At 38.0% G+C, this 22,205-nt stretch overlaps 3 protein-coding genes across 6 annotated transcripts in view; 1 reads left to right on the forward strand and 2 right to left on the reverse strand.

Annotated features, from left to right (window-relative positions):
- mtrr (5-methyltetrahydrofolate-homocysteine methyltransferase reductase) overlaps window positions 1-319 on the reverse strand; it is a gene marked incomplete at its 5' end in the record, with an annotated part of 36,210 nt that extends 35,891 nt beyond the window's left edge. The window contains one exon of one of the 3 annotated variants that reach the window (XM_083530262.1): window positions 189-319. In XM_083530262.1, the coding sequence (XP_083386388.1) occupies window positions 189-319 (131 nt within the window). The other 2 variants (XM_083530263.1, XM_083530264.1) reach the window with 2 other exon arrangements.
- Window positions 274-11,165, forward strand: cct5 (chaperonin containing TCP1, subunit 5 (epsilon)). The gene is made up of 11 exons (XM_083530294.1): window positions 274-688; window positions 1,261-1,321; window positions 2,849-3,013; window positions 5,537-5,735; window positions 6,413-6,605; window positions 7,537-7,686; window positions 7,984-8,103; window positions 8,203-8,388; window positions 8,504-8,641; window positions 8,757-8,937; window positions 10,173-11,165. The coding sequence occupies exons 1-11, from the start codon at window positions 584-586 to the stop codon at window positions 10,298-10,300; spliced, it is 1,626 nt and encodes a 541-aa protein (XP_083386420.1). The 5' UTR covers window positions 274-583; the 3' UTR covers window positions 10,301-11,165.
- cmbl (carboxymethylenebutenolidase homolog (Pseudomonas)) lies at window positions 11,161-21,697 on the reverse strand. Of its 2 annotated transcripts, none has more exons than XM_083530319.1 (6): window positions 21,559-21,697; window positions 15,208-15,422; window positions 14,888-14,995; window positions 14,553-14,695; window positions 14,011-14,102; window positions 11,161-13,900 (listed from the first exon to the last, which is right to left on the reverse strand). In XM_083530319.1, the coding sequence occupies exons 2-6, from the start codon at window positions 15,420-15,422 to the stop codon at window positions 13,721-13,723; spliced, it is 738 nt and encodes a 245-aa protein (XP_083386445.1). In that variant the 5' UTR covers window positions 21,559-21,697; the 3' UTR covers window positions 11,161-13,720. The 2 variants fall into 2 exon arrangements, with proteins under 2 accessions (XP_083386445.1, XP_083386446.1); XM_083530320.1 differs by lacking the exon at window positions 21,559-21,697 and adding an exon at window positions 16,907-16,918.
- Window positions 21,698-22,205: the final 508 nt, after the last annotated feature.

The following is a 22,205-nucleotide window of genomic DNA, read 5'->3' on the forward strand; positions in this document are numbered from 1 at the left end:
CTTTATATTATTCCTTATAAGAGCAACACCTGGGCAAAAGATGACATTTTCCACTTGACGGTACTACACGAGGTTCTCTAGCCAACGGAAATATAACAAAAATGCAACCTCCTAAAACACGTGGTCTGGCCCACTCAAACCAGCCCTTTATAAATAATCAGGATCGCCCTGTGCACCATAGAGTTCACCTTACGGTCCATCCAGATGTGATGTCAAGCGCGGTAGTTGGCCCGAGAGTAAAGAAGATCTCGCGAGAGTAGAACATACCATCTTTGTTCACAGTACAATTGAAATTAAGTGTAAAGTGTGTATCATGCATAGTTGAATGCCTTTAGTTTATGAATTGGGCTACTTTTATAATGTTTTAAAAATACACCGCTATCGTGTGCTTCAGAAATCAAGTAAAATTATAACAACGCGTAGGGCTCTTTGTCTGAAGGGATTTGGTTTCGTCCGCGCCGCCCCAAGATTCTTCCAGAAGGCGGCGGCGAGGTGCACACACAGCCTCGCGTGGTGGATCTTCTCTTCTCTATATTAAAATTAACATAGTGTCCTGGTAGCTGTGTGCGTTTCATCGTTCATAATGTCTACTCTGGGAACGATAGCCTTCGATGAATATGGCCGGCCTTTCATTATTATTAGGGACCAGGAGAAGAAATTTCGGTTGACCGGCCTTGATGCGCTTAAGGTACCGCCGTTCTTAATGGTCTAATAACAAAAACCAAAAACAGGGCCCTAAAACTTGTGCACTTCTTTGAGTGTGGAATAATGGCGGCTGCGTCATTGCGTAGTGCACTTTGTCTAAGTGGGTTTCTATTTAGGATTCGACCAACGCCTTGCCGGTTTGGCTAGCTAGATTAGCCTGACTTCTTTTTTGTTTTGCAGTTTATGTAGCTATTTAGTATAAAATTACATAGTTAATGCTTGATAATTATTCCCAAATGTTCACTACTTTAATGCATTATGAATATGATGATTGTCTGAATATTGATTATTGCGTGGTTAGCATGGCTGTGCTAGCAGCGTGCTGCTCTGCCCATGTGCATGTGCTGCCTTTTATTTCCCGTGTAACGCAGCCTACGATCCTAGCCTAGATCTCTAATTATAATCATTATTTAGCTTCCTCTAAAAAAAAACTATGATCTTACAGGGTGAATATTTTGTTAGTTGGTAATAATAAAAAAAAATGATGTTTAGTTAATGGTCAGATTATGTGATGGTTTTTATGTCATGGGTTTTTAACTGCATTCTGTTTTCCAGTCGCACATCATGGCTGCAAAGGCAGTTGCCAACACCCTGAGGACTTCACTGGGTCCAAATGGTAAGAAATCAGCATAAATAATCCAGATCTCTGGGTCACTGGTCGGAAGGTTGGGGGTTCAAGCCCCAGCATTGTTAAGATGTCACTGTTGGGCCCTTGAGCAAGGCCCTTAACCCTGTCTGCTCCACTGTATCATGGCTAAATACAGCCTTTTAACATGTATGAAGAGAGTTTCACTGTGCTGTAATGTTTGTGACAAGAAAATAAAAGCCTCTTTCACATCTTGGGTGGGTCACATACACTATATTGCCAAAAGTATTGGGTCACCTGATCTTTCCTGCTATATATATGTATATATGTCAATTGTATAGGATGTCTAGATTTAGAATTTGGAAACCTGGACCTGTTTCAGCAAAATCTGGTTTACATGCTTTGGAGAGGACGATCTTGCCTGCTATAGAGCTCTGATCTCATCCCTACTGAACGCCTTTGGGATGAATGTGAACGCTGACTGCACCCCAGGTCTCCTCACCTACATCAGTACCTGCCTTTCATAACACCCTTGTGGCTGATGTACACAAAAAAATCTAGTGAAACATCTTCACAGAAGAGTGGAGGGAATTATAAAAGCAAATTGGGTGTAAACGTGGAATGTGATGCTCAAAAATCACATACCAGACTTACTGCATACCCAAATGCGTTTGGCAATATAGTGTATGTATGTAACATACATTTGTCACATACATTACAGCCTTTTTTTGCACCATGGGCCAGTTTTACACACAACCGTTTTTCTCACGGCCCATGGGCTCCACATAACCAAATACAAAATGTATATTATATTCATATTAAACATGTAGTTCCTTATGAATTTAACCATTACATATATAATGAAAGTATAATTCAACTTGCTGTAAAACAGGAGCAGTGGGAGCTTAATATATCAATACAACCTGCAACTGAAAACAGTGTGGGAAATTGGCACAGGGGGTCGTCATCTTTCCAAATATGTGAAAGTCAATAAAATGGAAATAAATATTACTTTTTTTGTATTATTATTCTTTCTCTGAGCCCTGGTACCAAATGATCCATGGCTTGGTGGTTGGAGACCCCTGTTTTACAGCCAAGTAAAAGTCTTTCTGCTTCATATCAGCGCTGTCACGTGTTTATTTTGTGTCTGATGATTCGTCAAGATGTTGCACTTCTGATCGGAAGGTTGCGAGTTCAAATCTCAGCGCCACCAAGCTGAACTACTGTCGGGTCCACAAGGCCCTTAACCCTTAAGTAATTGTAGATTTGTTTTGGATAAAGGCGTCTGCCAAATGCCATAAATGTAAATGATGAGAGAACAACTCCAGTAAATGACAGCGCTGGGAAAATGTAAGAGCGACTGCAGAAAAGATCATTTGATTATTATTTGTATAAAATTCTATCATAGCATAATCAGAATTGGAGTTTCAAATCAAAGAGGAATTTCTCAGTTTGAATTTAAAATCTTAGGCTGTATTTTAGACTTAAGGGTGTACAGAGAAAAAAAAACCTTGGAGGGGGAAATTTGCATCTCCTGAAATAGCTGTCATTTTGCAGGACTCGATAAGATGATGGTGGATAAGGACGGAGAAGTGACGGTCACCAACGATGGCGCTACCATTCTCAGCATGATGGACGTGGATCACCAGATCGCCAAACTCATGGTGGAGCTCTCAAAGTCTCAGGATGATGAGATTGGAGACGGCACCACTGGGGTTGTAGGTGAGAGCCAGCACAGTATTAAATTTTATTTAATTTTTTTAAGGCACACGTCATTTTGTTTTCGTGCCTCAAGCAATTCATTCACTATATGCACCAAAGAAGGGCTCATGCATCGTGTTTTTCAGCGTGGCTCTGTTATTTCAACTCTACAAATCGTGAGGTATCTGAATCATTGTCTGCATCTGCTGCGGTTTAGGGACACTGTATACCGCTGGGCTTTCAAACAACTAGCTTATGTAGTAGCATCATTTTACCGGTTTCCACATGGGTTAGCTGACATTAATTCTACAGTCTTCTGGATAGGGATGCTTATCTGTTTCTTGTGTAGGGCTCAATCATAAAGCTACTTGGCATCTTATTTGACATTGAAACCTATCAGTAAGTGGATGGAGATTCTATGACATCACCTCCTCATTAAGTTCTGGAGCAGCCCTGATCTAAGAGAACGTTTTGTTTGTGCCAAATAGTTGCACTGATTAGTCAGGCACAGTGGTGGACGAAGTACACGGAGCATGTACTCGAGTTAAAGTAGAGATACAGTAGGTAAAAAATTACTTCTCTAAATGTGCTTACTTTAACCTTTCATTGAGTAAAAGTACAAAAGTATTTGTCTTTAAATGCTATAATGTTCCTGTTATCATTTTTGTCACAAGACTCTTGTTAAATTAATTCGGTTTATATTAAGACTGTTACACTCAGCACACTGATTTAGTAATAGAATGCTATTTGAGTCAAACACTAATTTATATCTTTTAAAATTATCATGAGCCTAAAACCTTTTCAATTACTTGAGAAAAATCTGTGTAATTCCTCTCAATGTTCTGCTTTCTGTTGACCTGACGCTGAACTGTGTTTGTGCTATGTAGATACCACCAAGCAGCAATTAAATCAAGAGTGCACACTCTATCCTGATTGGTTGCTTGCTGTGTCTAGTGTTTATCCACTCTCAAATAAAAAGGAACAACTGATTCCGCAAAATGTAGTTGAAAAAAAGTGAGAGATTTGACTATTCAATCTAGTGAAATGAAAGTCTCCTGAAATTAAAATACTTCAGAAAATGTACAGTTATGGGGAAAAAAACTACTTAAGTACAGTAACAAATTACCGTACAATTTACTGTCCAGTGCTGCATATATCGATTATTTTAGTAATCTAGTATTATACCGATTATTTCATCGAGTAATCGGATGAAAACTACTTTTTTATTATTTTTATTAAAGAGCAATACTAAATATACAAGAGAAGATAAGACTGGTCTCTTAAAAAATTGACAAGTAATTTTTTTAGGAAAATGTGAATTTTTATTGCTGAAATTGCATTCAAAGATATCTGTGAAAACTAAACCTATTTGGAGCATTTAATTGCCATATTACATCAGAATACAAATATCTAAATAAAAAAAATCATAAATACAAATAAAAAGAGCTATTTCAAGTGACTTTGAAAGTAGTAATACTTTGAAAAGAGTAAACACACTATACAGTGTTTTCTTTGATTTAGTTTGAAAAAAGCCCCACACTTTAAAAACTTTCTTTCATTTTTGGTTTGGCCTGAAACTTCTCTTTGCCCCCACTGTTTTCTTCCTGTCATGCCAAATTCCAACTTTATTTCTCATAAACATCTAACGTTTCTGTTGCATCCACCGGTGACCATGTTGTCAGCCTGAAGTTTGAAACTGTCGGCGTATGAACGAGGCTTCCACTGCTTCATCTTCCCTATTTCATCTTCTCTAGAACTGATTGTTCTCTCCAGGGATCGGAAGCTTAGTTTAATACCATGCGATTCTATTGATTGTAGCCCATTTCATTTTCAATGTGTATAACTTATTGGCACCACAGAGGGGTGACGCTCTATTGGCTAAGTTGGAATTGTGAGGGGGGGGAGTCATAATTTAATGTGACGGAAAAGGGCCTCCATAGTGTTTACCTGTCCAGAGCGCTCCAGAGTTTAGCGGATATTAATAATTTGCCCCGATGCATTTTTTTTATTCGAATTACACAAGTTACTCAATAAATCGGTTCAGCCGTTATACACACACTCAGTACCTGTTTTATACAAACCAATCTCATACTATTAATGCTCACTTCCAGATGTTAAATGCGGTTCTCATTACTACCTACAGAGGTTGCCAGAAACACATGCACAGCTTTGGAAAAAGATCTAGTCCAATGAAAAAGCCAGAGTAAGGTGGATAATGTATACAAGTAAAGTGGCTTTCCACCACAGGGGCCAGAGTCAACTGTACTTCCTAGGCTGTAACTTCTGCGATACCCAAATGTCAACCTTTGTTGTTTTATTTTTTGTTTGTTTGGTTTTTTTCTCCCCAAGTACTCACAATGTGAGGGTTTAAATGTGTTGTCTATAGTATGCATCCATATAATCAGTAGCCAGTGTGCCACTTGAGAATTGACTATACAGTTTAGCCTGCCTTACATGATTCATCCTTCCATTCAGCCTACAACATAGCATGACGCACACCATCTCTCATTAAGTAGATTTTTTAATCCATGCTGTTTCCTTTAGTTCTTGCCGGGGCTCTCCTCGAGCAGGCCGAGCAGCTCTTGGACAAAGGGATCCACCCAATCCGCATCTCTGACGGCTATGACCAAGCCGCACGAATTGCCATTGATCACCTGGACAAGATCAGCGACAGCTTCCCCGTGGACACGAAAGACACAGAGCCGCTCATTCAGACAGCCATGACTACACTCGGCTCTAAAGTGTAAGTTACACTTTTAACTGCTCTTGTACCTCAGTCAAACTTTACCTTAAAATCAGACCTTTTAATAGGAGCCTTTTAAGGGAAATGGGTCAAAGAAAAAAAAGTTGAGTTGTACACAATTGCAAGCAATTTTAAATGTGAAATACGCTCACAGTCACGGAGTATCAAATCGGCCTAGCGTGGCAACAGCGCAGGGCAAATACAGGTGAAGCACATAAAACATTTGAAGGGAGAAAAGGTGTGATCTGTGTCTTGGGTTGTGGCATGGACGTGGGATCCAGAAATGCTGGTTTGAATGTTTCATAAAATGCTGATCTCCTTGAATTTTCACACCCAAGAGTCTCTAAAGTTGAATTGGGATTGGGATCCCATGGCACCCCAAAGAAATCTTGCGGGAGCGAGCTGTTTTTCCTTTTCCGCTGGGTCAAACAAATACAAAGTCAGATTTTTGTTCTTGGCCTACAATAATGGAACTTGGTGTAGTCTTCAGCTGTTGTAGGTCATCTATCTGAAGGGTCGTTTTCAGATAGATGACCTACAACAGCTGAATGTTTTGTGCATTCAGAGGTGCTTTTCAGCTGTAGACTTGCCACGGAAAGATAGACTAACACATGACTGTTGTTTATAGTCAGAATCATGTCCTTCGTGCAAGATGTTTATTCTGTTGTGTTTCTCAGGATTAACCGATGCCACAGACAGATGGCAGAGATTGCTGTGAATGCCATTCTTACCGTGGTAGACATGGAGAGAAAGGATGTGGATTTTGAGCTCATCAAGATGGAAGGGAAAGTCGGGGGTAAACTGGAGGACACTCAGCTTATCAAAGGTGTTGTTGTGGACAAAGAGTTTAGCCATCCTCAGATGCCCAAGGTGGGTTTGTGTGTGAGAAACTGTGAACTGTGTGAAAGTAAAATGTGAAACTATAGCAAGGATTTCTGTTACATTTGGAAGAAGGTAATTTAAATTAGGCAAGTCTATATTTCTGTTTAATTATTATTCTAAGAAGCTTTAATGATCTCCGGGGGGTTCATTAATCTGGCTTAATATGCTCTAAAATATATATAGCCAAAAGTTTGTGGACACCTAACCACCACACTCATTTGTCTTTCCCAGATGTTTTTGTTACCACAAAGCCGGACAAACAATTCGAAATGATGTCTGAATTTTGTAGCTTAATTATTTTTCTTTCCCTTCATTGTAACTAAGGGGTCCAAACCTGTTGAATGCCTCCTTGAAGATGCACTTAATCCACTTAATACACTTGGGCTGAATTGGAATGATGTCTGAGCCCCAGGCTTTTCCAACATGAGTTCTTGGCTTTAAAATAATTTATAAATGAAAGGCTGAACTGCCAAATGAGCAGCCACATTTTGCAAAATGTACTGGAAAGCCTTCCTGTAACAGTGGAGCATGTTATAATTGCAAAGAGGTAGAAAAATCTGAAACGTGATTTTCAACAAGCTTGTAAGGATTGTGATGGTCAGGTGTCCACAAACCTTTGACTATATATTTTATGTAATTTACACCACCACTTAATCTTCTAATGACAGCCATTAGAGTGCAGGTTTAGACAAAATGTCGAATGCCGTTTTTCTCATGCTGAACTACTTCATCAGTCACTAATTATTCCTCCATTTGAGAGGAAAAAATAGGACCTCTGAGCAAATCTAGAACACACATTTAAGGATCTAGCAGATTTTTTTTTCAACCTTGTAGGGTTGCTGCAGTTTCAGAGCTACTAAGAACATGTTGAATACAAGATTTGTATGAGGCTTTCATGTAACATGCAGTCCATTTACAGGTTCTAAAGGACACAAAAATTGCCATCCTGACCTGCCCGTTTGAGCCACCCAAGCCTAAAACCAAGCACAAGCTGGATGTGACCTCAGTGGAAGACTATAAGGCTCTACAGAAATATGAGAAGGATAAGTTCCTGGAGATGATTAAGCAGGTTAGTCTGTAGTCTACACTTGTATAGTAGCTGAAAAAAAGCTGGTTAATTTTGTGATTGAGCGTGTGCGCGCACACACACACACACACACACACACACACACCTGTATGTATCATATGTTTCGTTGTGTTCGAGCTGTGTAAGCAGCACTGTGGCAAATAATATAAACAGGGTGACTGATTTCACTTGCCATGTTTAGGCTTCTTGGTTAGGAAAAAAAATCAATAAAGAATGACATGCGAGTATATGATCAAATGATCTAATAACTGGTAAATGAATTCATGTCATTACCACCAGGTGAAGGATAATGGCGCAAATCTTGCCATTTGCCAGTGGGGCTTTGACGATGAGGCGAATCACCTGCTGCTGCAGAACGAGCTCCCTGCTGTGCGCTGGGTCGGAGGGCCTGAGATTGAGGTAATTCGAAATCGAACGGTGTATTTACAATCTAATCATTGAGAGAAGCTTTTGTTCTGTTGTTGGTATTGTGCTCATCACTCATTTTTTCTGATTTAGCTGATTGCCATTGCCACCGGCGGCCGCATTGTGCCCAGGTTCAGCGAGCTTACTCCAGAGAAATTGGGCGCCGCCGGCCTTGTGCGAGAAGTTTGCTTCGGCACAACTAAAGACCACATGCTCATCATCGAAGAGTGCAAGAATTCCAGAGCTGTTACTATCTTCATCCGCGGTGGAAACAAAATGGTAAGTGTTGGAAGTTAAAAGATCAACTTTGACTCCTTCTAACAGTCTGATAGTAAAGAAATATAAAAAAAAATCTATTTAAAATCTCACCGTGTTTGTGGTATGATGTGGTCAGATTATCGAGGAGGCTAAGAGAGCGCTGCATGATGCCCTGTGCGTCATCCGTAACCTGGTCCGCGACAACCGCATTGTTTATGGCGGCGGTGCATCTGAGATTTCCTGTGCTCTTGCTGTTAATGAAGCTGCTGATAAGGTACAGTACTGTACACTTTTTCTGAATCTGCAGCCCAGAAAATATAAAGGAACGATACAGATATCGATAACGGGTAAGATGTTTTCGTTGAATTATGGAATTTTTTCCTCAACAGTGCCCCTCTCTGGAGCAGTACGCCATGCGGGCATTTGCTGACGCTCTAGAAGTCATTCCCATGGCTTTAGCAGAGAACAGCGGATTAAACCCCATTCAGACAATGACTGGGGTCAGAGCCCGGCAAGTCAAAGAAGCAAACTCTGCACTGGGAATCGACTGTCTGCGTCTGTCCACTAACGGTATGTAGATGTGTTCGATCATAGGAGCTCCTCTATAAATAGGGCTAGGGTTAAATTAGGGTTAGGGTTAAAAAATTATACAATTATAGGAGTGTATTCTTTTTTCCAACACTATCCCCAAAAAAATCAGTATCAGGGTTTCAAAAGGGTCTTAAAAGTCTACAAAATAAAACATCAAATTTTGGCCTTAAAAAATCATCTTAAATACTTTTAAATGGGTCTTCATTTTCTGTCAATGTAAAAATAAAACCAAAAAAAATCGGCAAAACCAAGATTTGTCTTTTTAAACTTAGTCCTATTTATTCCCACGGTCTATTGTGTAGGAAAAATATCTTCCAAAAAGTCTGTGAACACCTGACTATCAAATCCATATAGGTGTTTCTAGCAGTTAAACAAGCTGTGAACAAGCTTAATCAAGACATGGTTGGAGTGAAAGAACTCGAATGACCTGCACCTTTGAGATTGATTACAACACCGATTTTACCCTCAGGTTTACTCCCCACAAACTGTCAATTCTACTGGAATACTTTTCATTTAAATTTGATTTGTAACTTTTAACAATGGACAGTGTTCTCAAAGCAGCTTTAAAGAGAGAAAGTTGGAATGTAAGTTTAGTGCCTAGATGTTTATTACTATGAGCAAGCCAGTGGCTACTGTGGTAAGGGAAAAAACTCCAAGATGTTAAAACCTTGAGGAATCGAACTTAAAAGGGGAACTCATCCATGTATATCTTTGGAGCCACCAGGATATTAGTATGTGAACACTATTCAGGAATCTAAAATGAAATGACCGTATTAGACTGTAGAAAGGACATTACTCAATCACACTCTGGTGCTCATGTTTTCTCATTCACTGTTTGTATTGGGGTTTTTTTTTATGATTTTTATAATCACACTGTCACCCAAATGAGGATGGGTTCACCCTTTGAGTTTGGTTTCTCTCAAGGTTTCTTCCTCATACCATCTAGAAGTTTTTAAAGCTGTTTAAAGACAGTCCATTGGGAGAACCGCTATAGAAATAAACTTGAATTGAATGAGGTGTACAAAAAGCACAAGTATAATGGTCAGGTGTCTATAGGAATCAAAAGTTAGTTTCATATTCAGATATGGTTCCTGTATATCTGCTTAATTAGCCATACCAATGGTTTTTTTTTTTTATTGTTTATAGGATCACATCATTAACAATTACTATCAATGAATGATTAACTGTTAATCCAAAACCCTTTTTCTTTACAGACATGAAGCAGCAACATGTGATTGAGACCCTCATTGGAAAGAAACAGCAGATTTCCCTAGCAACCCAAGTGGTGAAGATGATCCTGAAGATAGATGACATCAGAAACCCTGGCGAATCTGAAGACTGATCATGTCTCAAGCACTCAATGCAACAGCATTGTTTAGCGTTATTTATCATTTCATACAGCACTCGTTCACCGTGTAGATGAGAAACAATTAAAATGTTGTTAACTTAGTGTTTTTGTTGTTCATTGTAAAGGAGTGTAATGTTTCTGTAATGACTTATTTGCGACGCTAGATCAGAGGTGCCCAAATGTTTTCCTAGGAAGTGACAAATCCATGCAGAATTATACCAAACATAATATTCAAATTAAAGCTGTGGTTCCTCATTTAAAAGATTTAATACAACTTTAAATCAATAAAAAGGAATTGTTACTCTAGACTGCAATAGTTAAGCAGATACCCAATACAGTAATTCAGTGACCACTAATGAGTCATGAAGCTGCTTCAATGTTTTTCCTGTTTTCCTTCCACCTATATAAGGAATAGCAGGCCAAATCAAAGTACATCATAGGGCCCTAGTTTGGGAATCTGCTGAAGATGGCACAAAAACAAGAAAATCATTTTTCTTTCCTTTGGTTCCACAGTAAGGGTCATTAAATGACCTCATTTACAAATTTGTATATAGGGTTACTGGCAGCACTTCCTTTTGTCAGATTGCAAAAACTGGTCATGTCATTGAAAAACAAAATTTAGTTCACTCTTTGGCTAATTTTACAATAGTGGCTCAACATTTTGTGAACTTTATATATGCAAGAGCAGCATATTACTTTTACTTTTAACAGTCTTATACCACTGTGCTACAAGCTCAAGCATGTAACATCTTACTAAAACCCTTTAAACGGTTTTGGGATTCGTTATGCCCTGGTTGTCTTTTTAAAGCGTACTGATCATCACGTGCTTACACACAATAAACCAGCTCTGGTAATAAAATCTATGGATTTATTTGATCAACAAGAAAGATTGAGTACTCAAATGAGCCACATGTGTCAACAAAAGCATTGCTATTTTATTTAACAGCTTTCTCATTGACATGTTTGAGTTTTTAATTGACAATTTTCCAATCATCTGAGATTGAGAGTTTGTAAAAAAAAAAAAAAAAAAAAAAAAAACCTTAGAAAGCACTCAGCACTAACTAACCCCTAAATTTAAAATACAAAGAACAATGCAATGACGTTTCAGGATAACCACATTCTCAAAGAACACCATTCAGCCTCAGTACTACTAGGTTCCTTGATCGTCACACAGTGGATCGTTACGTATCTAGCACACCTACGAACCGTTATAATACGAGTAAACAGAGAAATACACTGGGCAAAAGTTTATGGACGCCCGTCCCATCATAACCCTAAGCGGTTTTAAGACCTCCCATTTTAGATTTAGTCCCCCTGCTGACTAGAACCTCTGCTCCACCTTCTGTGAAGGCGTTCCTGGCCTGCGATTGTGCAGACCACTTCCACTCGCACGTTGCACCATGTCACAGTGGATCAAATACATGTTGCAATTCTATACAAGCGGGAACGATTTCTTTCGACTTCTCCCATTAGGGGTCGACACAGCGGATGTTTCATTTGGCACGTTTGGGCTTGGGCCCGGCGCTAAGGCTTGTGCAACCCTAATGGCTGGGGTTGGTTCCCTGACCGGGATCGAACCCGGGCCGCAGCGGTGAGAGCACCGCATCCTAACCACTAGACCACCAGGAAACCTCGCAATTCTATACAAGCATGTGCTTCTAAATTTGTTGGGATTGTTTGAGTACAGCCGAAGTCGGTGTTGGTCAGGTGTCCACATATTTTTAACCACAGTGCATGTCTATGCCTGGAAAGAATGCATAGTATAAAAGATCGTCGCTACGTTGAAGCGTTTTAACTACTCCTAAAAGTAAAATATGATCAACACAACATCCCCAGAATATACTCAGTTGTAGATCTTACTCTAATCTTACAAAGACGTCAATTAGTAAAGCGTCGCTTCGTGAGCTGTACTGAGAACTCTGTTTTAAAGCAAAGCCGCCTTCACATCTGAAGCAGGGACACGACGTACAGTTTGTATCGGGAGTTAAAAACAGGGACAATGACCCATCTAGGCCATAAGAGTGCAACATGGTTTTTGTTCAGTACATTTCATATTGAACTAAACAGGCAATGGGATGTCAGAGGGCTATTATTAAACTGACTAAAAAAAAAAAAGGCATTATTTAGAAGAATAACGTAACTGTATACTTGAAGCATTCTGTATTGGGAGTAAGGGGGGGGGGGGTGTAGGACAGCACAAACCTGCTGACATTCCACAGAATTATATGGAAAGAAAAAAAAATATATGTTGCTTCTTAATAAATTTGTTCATTGTAATCTTTGGCAAACTGCTGTGGTACAAAAGGAAAAAAATCCTTTAGGGACGTACCTTTATTGGTAAATAAACTTAAGTATCATCGCCTTAGTCATGAACTTATAAAAGGACCATTTGTTTTCTTTAAAAAAAAAAAAAAAAAGGTGCTTTCGGATTAAATCCGTCTGCGCTGTCAAGAAACGGACAATAAGTTTAGACGCATTTGGCTGAATCGGAGAGTTTAGAAGCCTTTAGAATTGATCCCTCTGCTTTTAAATCGTCGCGTGGATGACTTTTTTTTCAGCTTAATTGGTAGCCATACATGCCCACACTATATCACTATGACAGCCATGCTTCACAGACGACATGGGATGATTCAGCAATTCTCTTCTTTCTCTTTTTGGGTCTCTCCCTCAGATTCTGCTACAGAAGATCCTTGTTCCTCCTGTCCACAGGGTGGTGTTTCAGTACTTTCAGCCTTTTTCGTTTGCTTTTTGCCATTTTTACATCTTCCTTTAGTCTTCCTCTCTTTAAGGCTTACGGCAGACCAACTGTACTTACTCTGGTGAAGTCTTCTCTTGATAGTCGACTCCGACACGGTGACGCCTACCTCCTGGAGGGTGCTCTTGATCTGGCCAACTGTTGTGAAGGGGTTTTTCTTTACCAGGGAAAGAATTCTTCTGTCGTCCCCCTCGGTTGTTTTCCGAGGTCTTCCGGACCTATGGTTGTTCATGAGGTCGCCAGTGTGCTCTGCCTTTTTAAGAATGGACCAAATAGTCGACTTCGCCACACCTAAAGTTTTTGCGATTTCTCTGATGGACTTGTTTTCATTTTTCAGCTTAATGATGTTTTGCTTCACCGGCAGCGACAGTTCTTTGGACTTCATGTTCAAATTTTACCGCAACAAATTCCCAAAATGAATGCAGCAATTTACATCAATTCGACCGTTTTTCCCGTTACTATGAAGGGAATTTAACGCGTTATAGTATAGTAAGTTAATAAACAACAATTTAGGTACAACTAAAGCAAAAAAGGACAGTGTGATGATTTAGTCATTAATTACATGCACAAATGCATTGTGAACTCGACAGTGTGAACGAGCAACAAGATTGGGGATAAAGCATCTAATTTAAACTTGATTTCTTTGTAACCGATTAATTTTAGATGTAATTCTTTAGCCAGTTAATCATGTCCTGCCGAGCCTCCAGAATGTACGGTTTATCCTCTGGATTGACCTCTTCTCGTTTACGATGCACAAATCCGTGAGTCTGATTGGGAAAAATCTTCACTTTAAAGTCAACGGTGCATTTATCCTTCAGGTTTGCCTCAAGGGTTGTCACCTTTGGTTTTAAAAAAAACAAAAGAAAAAAAAAAAAAAAAAAAACAATTAACTACAAAAACAATTGTTTTTTTTAATCACCAGGTTAAAATTGGAAGTTGTTTGTCTCACCTGGTCAAGCGGTATCACTGTGTCTTTTTCAGCAAAGATGAAGAGAGTTGGACTTTGTAGTTCATAACGATCTTCTCGCTCTCGGACAATCCCTGCAAAAAAGTAGATTCATTGGGTAAAGGTGTTAAGAAGCAGATACATAGCTGAGTAACATCCTTCTAAAACCTGTACTCAAGCGTGGTTTTGTGATTTTCCACCATTTCTCTTTGCCTGCTTTTCTGGCTTTTTTTAAGGAAAAAAAGCCATTCGTTTTGAAAGCAGACTTTTCACTACGTCGCACAGGCAACAACCACTGAATGTTAGTGTTCAGCATTTTTTCTGTAACTGTACCAGCAATGTGCCATTTAACCAATTGTTATTTTTGAGGTGCATCTCACTTGTGTAACTTATGTACATCTAAAGAAAAACCCAAAGATCCGTGCAAAGCAAAATAAGCAAATGGGCACCAAACCTTTTTAAAGTGGGGGAGAATGTACAACGTTTACAAATGCAAAAAATGCAAAGCGACTTAATATTCCAAATAAATACTACGACTGATTTACCGTAGACTGAAACTCCAGCCTTGATTTCAGGATATTGGAGGGATATATAGTGTGTGGCAACTCCACCCCAACAGAACCCAACCACGCCGATGCTTTTGGCTCCGATTTCTTCCTTGAGGTATTTCAAAACCACATCCACCTCCCTAATAAAAATAAAAATGCATCATTAATACATTTATTATTAAACACTGGATTTAAAATTCAATCATGGAGATAACAGCAAAGAGGGAACCAAATGTGAAATGCCAACTGATCAGGTGTCCACATACTTTTTGGCCATAGAGTGATAGAGAGCAAGACATTCGGATTGTTAAACATTATGATTAGAGATTAACTTGTTGACGTTGGTGGGTTTTTTATCCTCAAGCCACTGTTGAAATGTTGACCAGTCACTTGAAGCACTCCATGGCTCCTTTCCAAGAAAAAAGTCTGGGCAAACAGCACTGTTATCAGGATGGAAGGGGGGAAAAAGACCAAGTAAGCTCATATCGCTCATTCTGTAGTTGTATAAAATACAATTTGTAGTTAAATTAGTGAAAAATTATTTGGGCACTTATTCTATTTGTACATTTTTTTTCCCTCCAAAAACGCCCATTGTATTATATACTTGGTTACAATCCGATTATTGATTTTGGCATAAAGAAAAATATATTACACGTATCCATTTGATGCGAGCATGTCAGCCATGTATCGTGTATTGGGTAGCTGCCATCCATAAATGTCTTGAATTACTATGAGGGCTTTGTCTGTTGGTGCTTTTGGTTTCACCAGATAAGCTTTAACATGCTCAATCTGAACCTCCTCGCCAAGACTGCCATATTTCATCCTGTCCCCAATGTCACACGGGCATGGTCTGGCTTCATTTGCCATCTACAAATTGAAACAATTCATCAAATGCTGAAAGAAATTTTAAATACCTGTTGTTGTGCTGCAGCATTTTCAAAAAAGTAAATACACTTACTACAGACATTAGAAAACACAAAAATCTGGTCCACTGAGGAGTTCCAATAATAGCTGGAAAGAAATGTGTGTAGTGAAGGCATTTTTTTCATGCACACTTGACCACTATAGTAACACCATGCACTATATGGCCAAAAGTATGTAAACAACTGGGTATTTACAACCATATTTAAACCTTTCTTAATGCCTCTTATTGTTGTAGCATTAAGATTCCCCTTCACTGAAACCTAGAAGGCTCAATAAAAATAAATAAAAAGATGAGAATGCCAGCTGCCTGATACGCCTCTTTGTCAAACATTAGCACATGACCCCACAAATCCCCAATCAACCTTTAAAATCTAACACAAAGTCTTTCCAAAAGAGTGATCATTTAACAGCAAAAGGTAAACCTGAACTGGTATGTTCACCAAGTACACGTCTTTAACAATCAGGTGTTCAAATAGATGGATTAAAAGGTTTAGATGAAAAGAATGAAGTTTCAAATAAAACCTGGAATGCATTTTTTTTATTAATAAAATGTCCCAAATCAAAGTAGTTAACACATTGCATAGCTACGGATGTACAATACAACAAAAAAATAAAATAACGTAAAGACCAAGAACAGGATTTGAAACAAAATTTAAATCTTACATTACATATTTTTGCTACAGCTAAAAAAAAAACCATTTTTTTAAAAGGACATTTTTAGATGTAGGGATTTCTTTTTCAAAAGGATAAAAATAAAAAAAAATTTTAAAAAAAGTTGTGTAGGGCTGAAAACGATTCCTTAAATAACAAGTAATTCAAATACTAATTTATTTAGTCCATTTAACTACACACCGTGTTTCCCCATGGACCATTATTACGGATGCACCACCCGCTAAAATCTGTACTAGGGCTGCAGCTATCAATTTCTTTTAGTAATCGAGTGATCTACAGATTAATCAAATAATCGGATAAGAAGTACTTTTTTCTTTATTAAAGAGGAATACTTAAAAAATTTACATGTATATTGCTAAAATTGCATGCAGGAATCTCTGTGGAAAATTGCCTTAACATGCAAATACAAATATATAAATAAAAAGAAATAAAGACAAATAGAACAAAGAAAAATCTAATTACAAAGCTAAACGCACTGTACAGTGCCATTTTTTATTCTGCAGTGTCTTGTGTTTACCTGTAGAGAGCGCTAAACAAGAGTTTAGTAGGTGGTGCTTCAATAATAATGGTCTGTGGGGAAACACAATGCTCTGTGTGTAGTTAAATAGATTAACCAAAGCACTGAGGCAAAAATAATATGCCCGAAGATTTTTTGTTATTCAAAGAATCGTTTCAGCCCTACTCCTGACCACTCTGGGGTCTAATTTATAAACATGGCGTACGCGCAAAACAGGGCTAAAGGAGCGCACGTTCACCAATAAAGTTTTTTTTTTTTTTTTTTTTCTTTTCTTTTTTAAAAAAAGGTCAAACTTTGCAGGGAAAGTAGCGTACGCCTGTTTTCAGCCTCGTTTTGTGCGTATGCCACGTTTATAAAAGGACACCCCTGGACAGGTAAACAGAAGATGCTGCAAAAAAAATAAAAATAAAAAAATGGAGGAATGAAGAGAAAACAGTGAGAAGTGAGGAGAAGATTCAGGCAAAAAAAAAAAAAAAACCCAAACAAACAAAAAAAAACAAAAAATGTTTGGGATCATTAAAACTAAAAAACACCATACAGCTAAAGTTTCAAAATTAGTCATTTAACTAGTTCTCTTATCCACTGTCAAGTTTGTTTCGATTTGAAAGAGTGTGGCATATTTCAAACAATGTAGGTGGTTGTTGAATCAGTCAGGCACTTCACGTAAACATGTTGCACACAGGGTCTCATTTCTAGAATGCAGTTCAAGACATTACGCCTTCCACATTGGCTCCTTTTTTCACTTCTCTGTTCATGGTGCGTTTACCTTTTTAAAAATCACTTGAAATTAATTTATGTTTTATTGTTTCAGCAATAAAAAATTTCATTTTTCTAAAAAGGAAACAAATTACTTGTTCATGTCAAGATACTAGTCTTATTTTCTCTTGTATATTTATTATTGCTCCTGAATAAAGAAAAAGTACTTATCCGATTACCTGGTTAAAAGATGGACTAATTGGTAGAATACTCTAATTCAACGTTACTCAGCTATCGATTATTTTAGTAATAAAGATGACAAATGAAAAAGATATTCATTTTGATCATTACCATAGGGTTCAAGAGACAGGGCAGACAATTCAGGACCAGGTGGACATTTAGATAGCTTGACCAGTTAAAATTATTTAAAAAAAAAAATAATACTGGCACAGGTCCCGGCTTTTCACAAAAAGTTTACATCTTACTCAGGAGGGATAGCTTCTATTTTAAACAATGTATCCCTTTGAATGTAAATGGCTGCTTAACTATTTAAAAAGAGACAAGATAAGCGAATTAAATTAAGTAATTCATAGAAATCTTTGTCTGAAAGAGAGTCAGAAAAATGTCCTGTACATGCCAATCAAATTTGTTTGATTTAATTTCCGTTAAAAAAAAAAAAAAGGTATTTTTTTTCCCAGGTTCATGTATAATGCCCAGACATTATCTGACATCAAAATTAACAACTATTAAAAGTTTAAATAGCACAGATGTCTACAAAATGCCCATCAGCCCCATACCAAGATGATGACTAGTCCTGAGATCATAAAAATATCCAGTCTAGTAAAACTTTATTGCATTCCTTATTATGCACAATTCTTCATGCATTAAAATTCACACTGTGGAACATTGTGTAAAATGTAAATAAAAATAGAATGCAAAAATTAGCAAATCGTACAAACCAATCTTTTATTTACAGCACAAAGAAAACGTTAAATGTTCAAACTAAGGAAATGTAGTATTTTAAGGAAAAGAAAATTGCAACATCAGGCTGCAATATCTCAAAACAGTTGGGACACAGCAACAAAAAGCTATAAAAGTAAGTGTTACTGAAAAGAAACAGCTGCAGGAACATGAACATATCAATAATGTGATTAGGTATTTAAAAAAAAAAAAAAAAAAACATTTTTAGTAAAGATACACAACAGAACACTGTGTCTACCAATTGTGAAACAAATATCTGAACATGATACAGAAATGCTGAAGTGTTATCTGAATCAAAGCTCATTTAAAATGGACCGAGGCAAAATAGAAAACTGTTCTGTGGTCAGATGAATCAAATTTTGCATTTGTGCCTATTGGATAAGCAGCTTTTACATCTGGAAAAGCTCCATCAATACTGAAGGGTATATACAAGCATGAAAGTAACATATGCTTCTATTCAGACATCATTTCCAGGGAAGGCCTTGCATACGTCAACGAGATGATGCTAAACAACATATTGCAACTATCAGAACAGCATGGCTTCATAGTAGAAAAGTCAGAGTGCTGAACTGACCTCCCTGCAGTCCAGCTCTTTTACCAATTCAAAACATTTGGCGCATCATGAAATGAAAAATACAACAAAGAAGAGCCAGGAATGTTGTGCAACTAGAATCTTGTATCAGACACAAACGGGACAACATTTTAATCCCAAAACTCCAGCAATTGTTGTCCTCAGTTCCCAGACATTTAAACTGTTGTTAAAAGAAGCAGGACGCTACACAGTACAACCTTTTGGAGACCCACTGTAGCAAATCAAATTCAAAACCTATTTCCCCCTACAATGTATATGCTTCCTAACGGTAAACGTGTTTTCTATGCACTTTTGTGACTAAAATGTGGGTTTATGAAATTTGAAAAACGATGCAGTCGCGTTTTATGTACATTTTACTTTTTTGGAATTGGGGATGTACAATCACAATCTTTTATGAGCTGGAAATTAAAGTCAGTTTCTCCTTGTGCAATGAGGTCAAACGGAGTTTTAAAATGTTCCCGCATGCCAGGTGAACTTTGTTACTTTACTGTTTATTCAGTAAGCATACAGGTTGATGAAAAACGGTACTAAAAAGCAATCCAAATGTATGGCAGCCATTTTGTGTACATTAACAAGAATAATCCATCTTTTTGAACCTTTCAGATTCAATCCTGTAATAGATTGCAGATTACAGTACTAATGCAGAAAACTACTCATCCAGCCAACCCTAAAAGCTATATAACTACCTTTCAACAATGTTTGTCAAACTCAAAAATCCACCGCTTCTCTTCTTTACAAGCAGGTATGTCCTTGTTTGTGTTCAGGAATGCATTTGAGTAAAGAGTACAATGACGTACATGCATTACTAGTATCCTTTTAATAGGCACTGAAACTGATCTAGAAGAACTGGGGAGGTTAAAAAGGTATTACAGCAAGGTATTCTCTGCTAACCTAAACACTAATCAAAATCTACAGACTTACATTTAAATATACTTTTCCATGAATGTATATTACAATTATTCCCAATAGTCAATTATTTTAACTTCATAGCGTTTATTGTTGGTTGCACTGCCACAAAGTTTCCAGTAGGTACATGCTTAAGAGTTTCTATCCAATCATATTTCAGCCATCATGTGTTTCCAGGGCTTTCAGAATCAACAATGCGGGTGCTTGTAGCTTCGAATACATGAAAATTAAATGCTCGCATTAACAATCCGATATCGAGGTTTCGACACCGGAGACATTTGGCATGTATACAATAACATCTGCATTTGCAGGTCCTTTGATTGGATAGTCAGAGTGCGCAAGTCAGAGCTAGCAAACTGTACAAGTTAAAATATAGACTTAACAGTTGTTTCTTATTTATTTATTGGACACCACTGAAAGCATAGGTGTGGAATGCACAACCAGCCATTAGTATTCAAGCATGGGCCTTTTGGAAACTCATGTCCCCTCAACTTGAAATACTTAGTCAACGTTGAGTATTCAAACTGAGCATGGGTTTTTGTTTTAACTAAGAGTATTCTTCTCAACTGGAAGTTCATGGAGTGAACTCGTTTTTGCTTTGGGAATTTGTGTGTACGATCATTTACAACAATGTTATCATTAACCACAAGTATGTTATCCGTGGCCATGACCGTCTCACTTGTGTCGACCAATATATGCACTACTATTTTAGCGGTACAATATTATTTACTTTTACCACATTTCATAATGTACATATTTGAAAATCTGTGTATTCTATTGCATGTAAATCCTACGTAAACCTTTGGCAATAAAGTCAAATTTGAAACTTGAGTGATGTAAAAACCAATAAAGCTGCTTACAGCCATTAGTCATATTATAGAACCATTTATTTCAGTTCAACCGAGAGATATTAGTTTGTTATATCTGAAAACACCGGCTATAGTCGAGGGTGTCTGAGGAAATTAAAAATGGATGCATCACAGTTAGCCGGTTAGCTTGTTGGGACCAAAAGACAAACATGGAAGTGTTGAGGTGAAATACAGCGTCGTTTTAACCTGCAGATTCCCACTTACGAGACAAGTCGAAGGCAGATTTCTTGGATTTTTCCTGACAAGTATGTATGTATATGCCCTGGAGCAGGGTCCTGTCGGGGCGGAATGTTATAGACTTAACCCAAATAAAACCATCAGCCAAACATGTTAAGAGGTCTGGCCATTTGGAGCTGGAAACAAATATAAAAAGATATACTGCTTTGTTTTTTTTACTGAATGGATTCCTGTAAGATTTGGTCATCTGGGAGATCTTGTGTTGCATAAACAGAACTGAACAATATAATACAGCACTGTTTCCTGGTCCGGTGTGGGGGTTGTTGCATTGAACGTAATAAATACTTTGTATGTACGCAAATCTGTAAAATATTGACCTGAATCCTGACAAAATAAACTCGAATTCGTTCGTTTCTGTAAACGCGAACAAGATCCCCACGGCAGCCATCTTGTGTACGCGTGGTTACAATCTAGCCTTTATAACCTGTACTACCTCCAGACTTGAGCATCAGATTTACGTTACTAATGCAACAGAAAAATACACAGGCGATCATGAATCCAAATTATTCACCTTCTGTATCAATGTTTCTGTCAAACGCGAAAATCCCTTCTTCACACACACGGACGCGTTTATAATAAATTGTATATTTGCGTTTGCATTTCACTTACCGTTAAAGTTTTATTTTTTATTTTTTGCAATAAACCGATGATAATGGAAAAGAAACAGATTCCAAAAGCTATGGCGGTCGAAGAAGGACAGCACTCAACTCATTTATCTGAACATGGCCCCTTTAGAAACGCCCACATAGAGACGTTATTGGATTTTTCCACCAAGAGCCAGTTCCAAGTGGGCGGGGCTATCGATAAACGGGCGTGGTTATGTCCAACTAGGTTAGGTTACCTATTAGGGGTGTAACGGTACACAAAACTGACTGTTCGGTATTTTCCTCTGTTTTTAAGACACGGTTCCGTTTAATTTCGGTACAAAAATGTGCAGAATCTGAGTTTTTGCACTACAAATCGGTTTCAAGACATGGAGTGAGTAGCCTCAGAATTAGTTTTTTTTGCACTTAACTTGCAAGGCAGGGTCATGTTTATTGCTGGAGCAACTCTCAGGTTAAAGTCATGGTATTTATCAGTTCATAACTGAGAAACGTTAATCACACAGATATGGACTTCCAAAACTTGCAGAGCATTCAAGCAGCTTGTAGGTGGAGATGGGGCACCGTTACAGGGATGCGCAGCACCCACAAAGTCAAACTTTTCCATAAATGAGAGAAATATAATATTACATTGCAGGCCAGATGTATTGGAGC

This window comes from Silurus aristotelis, assembly GCF_946808225.1.
Source record: "Silurus aristotelis genome assembly, chromosome: 25".
NCBI classification, from domain to species: Eukaryota; Metazoa; Chordata; class Actinopteri; order Siluriformes; family Siluridae; genus Silurus; species Silurus aristotelis.

Coding starts and splice junctions, on each gene's coding strand:
- cct5 (XM_083530294.1), top strand. CDS start 584: ATGTCTACTCTGGGAACGATAGCCTTCGATGAATATGGCCGGCCTTTC. Junction 6,606..7,536: donor GCCATCCTCAGATGCCCAAG/GTGGGTTTGTGT, acceptor GTCCATTTACAG/GTTCTAAAGGACACAAAAAT. Junction 7,687..7,983: donor TCCTGGAGATGATTAAGCAG/GTTAGTCTGTAG, acceptor CATTACCACCAG/GTGAAGGATAATGGCGCAAA.
- cmbl (XM_083530319.1), bottom strand. CDS start 15,422: ATGGCAAATGAAGCCAGACCATGCCCGTGTGACATTGGGGACAGGATG. Junction 14,996..15,207: donor CTCGCATCAAATGGATACGT/GTAATATATTTT, acceptor TCCTGATAACAG/TGCTGTTTGCCCAGACTTTT. Junction 13,901..14,010: donor CAGTGATACCGCTTGACCAG/GTGAGACAAACA, acceptor TTAAAACCAAAG/GTGACAACCCTTGAGGCAAA.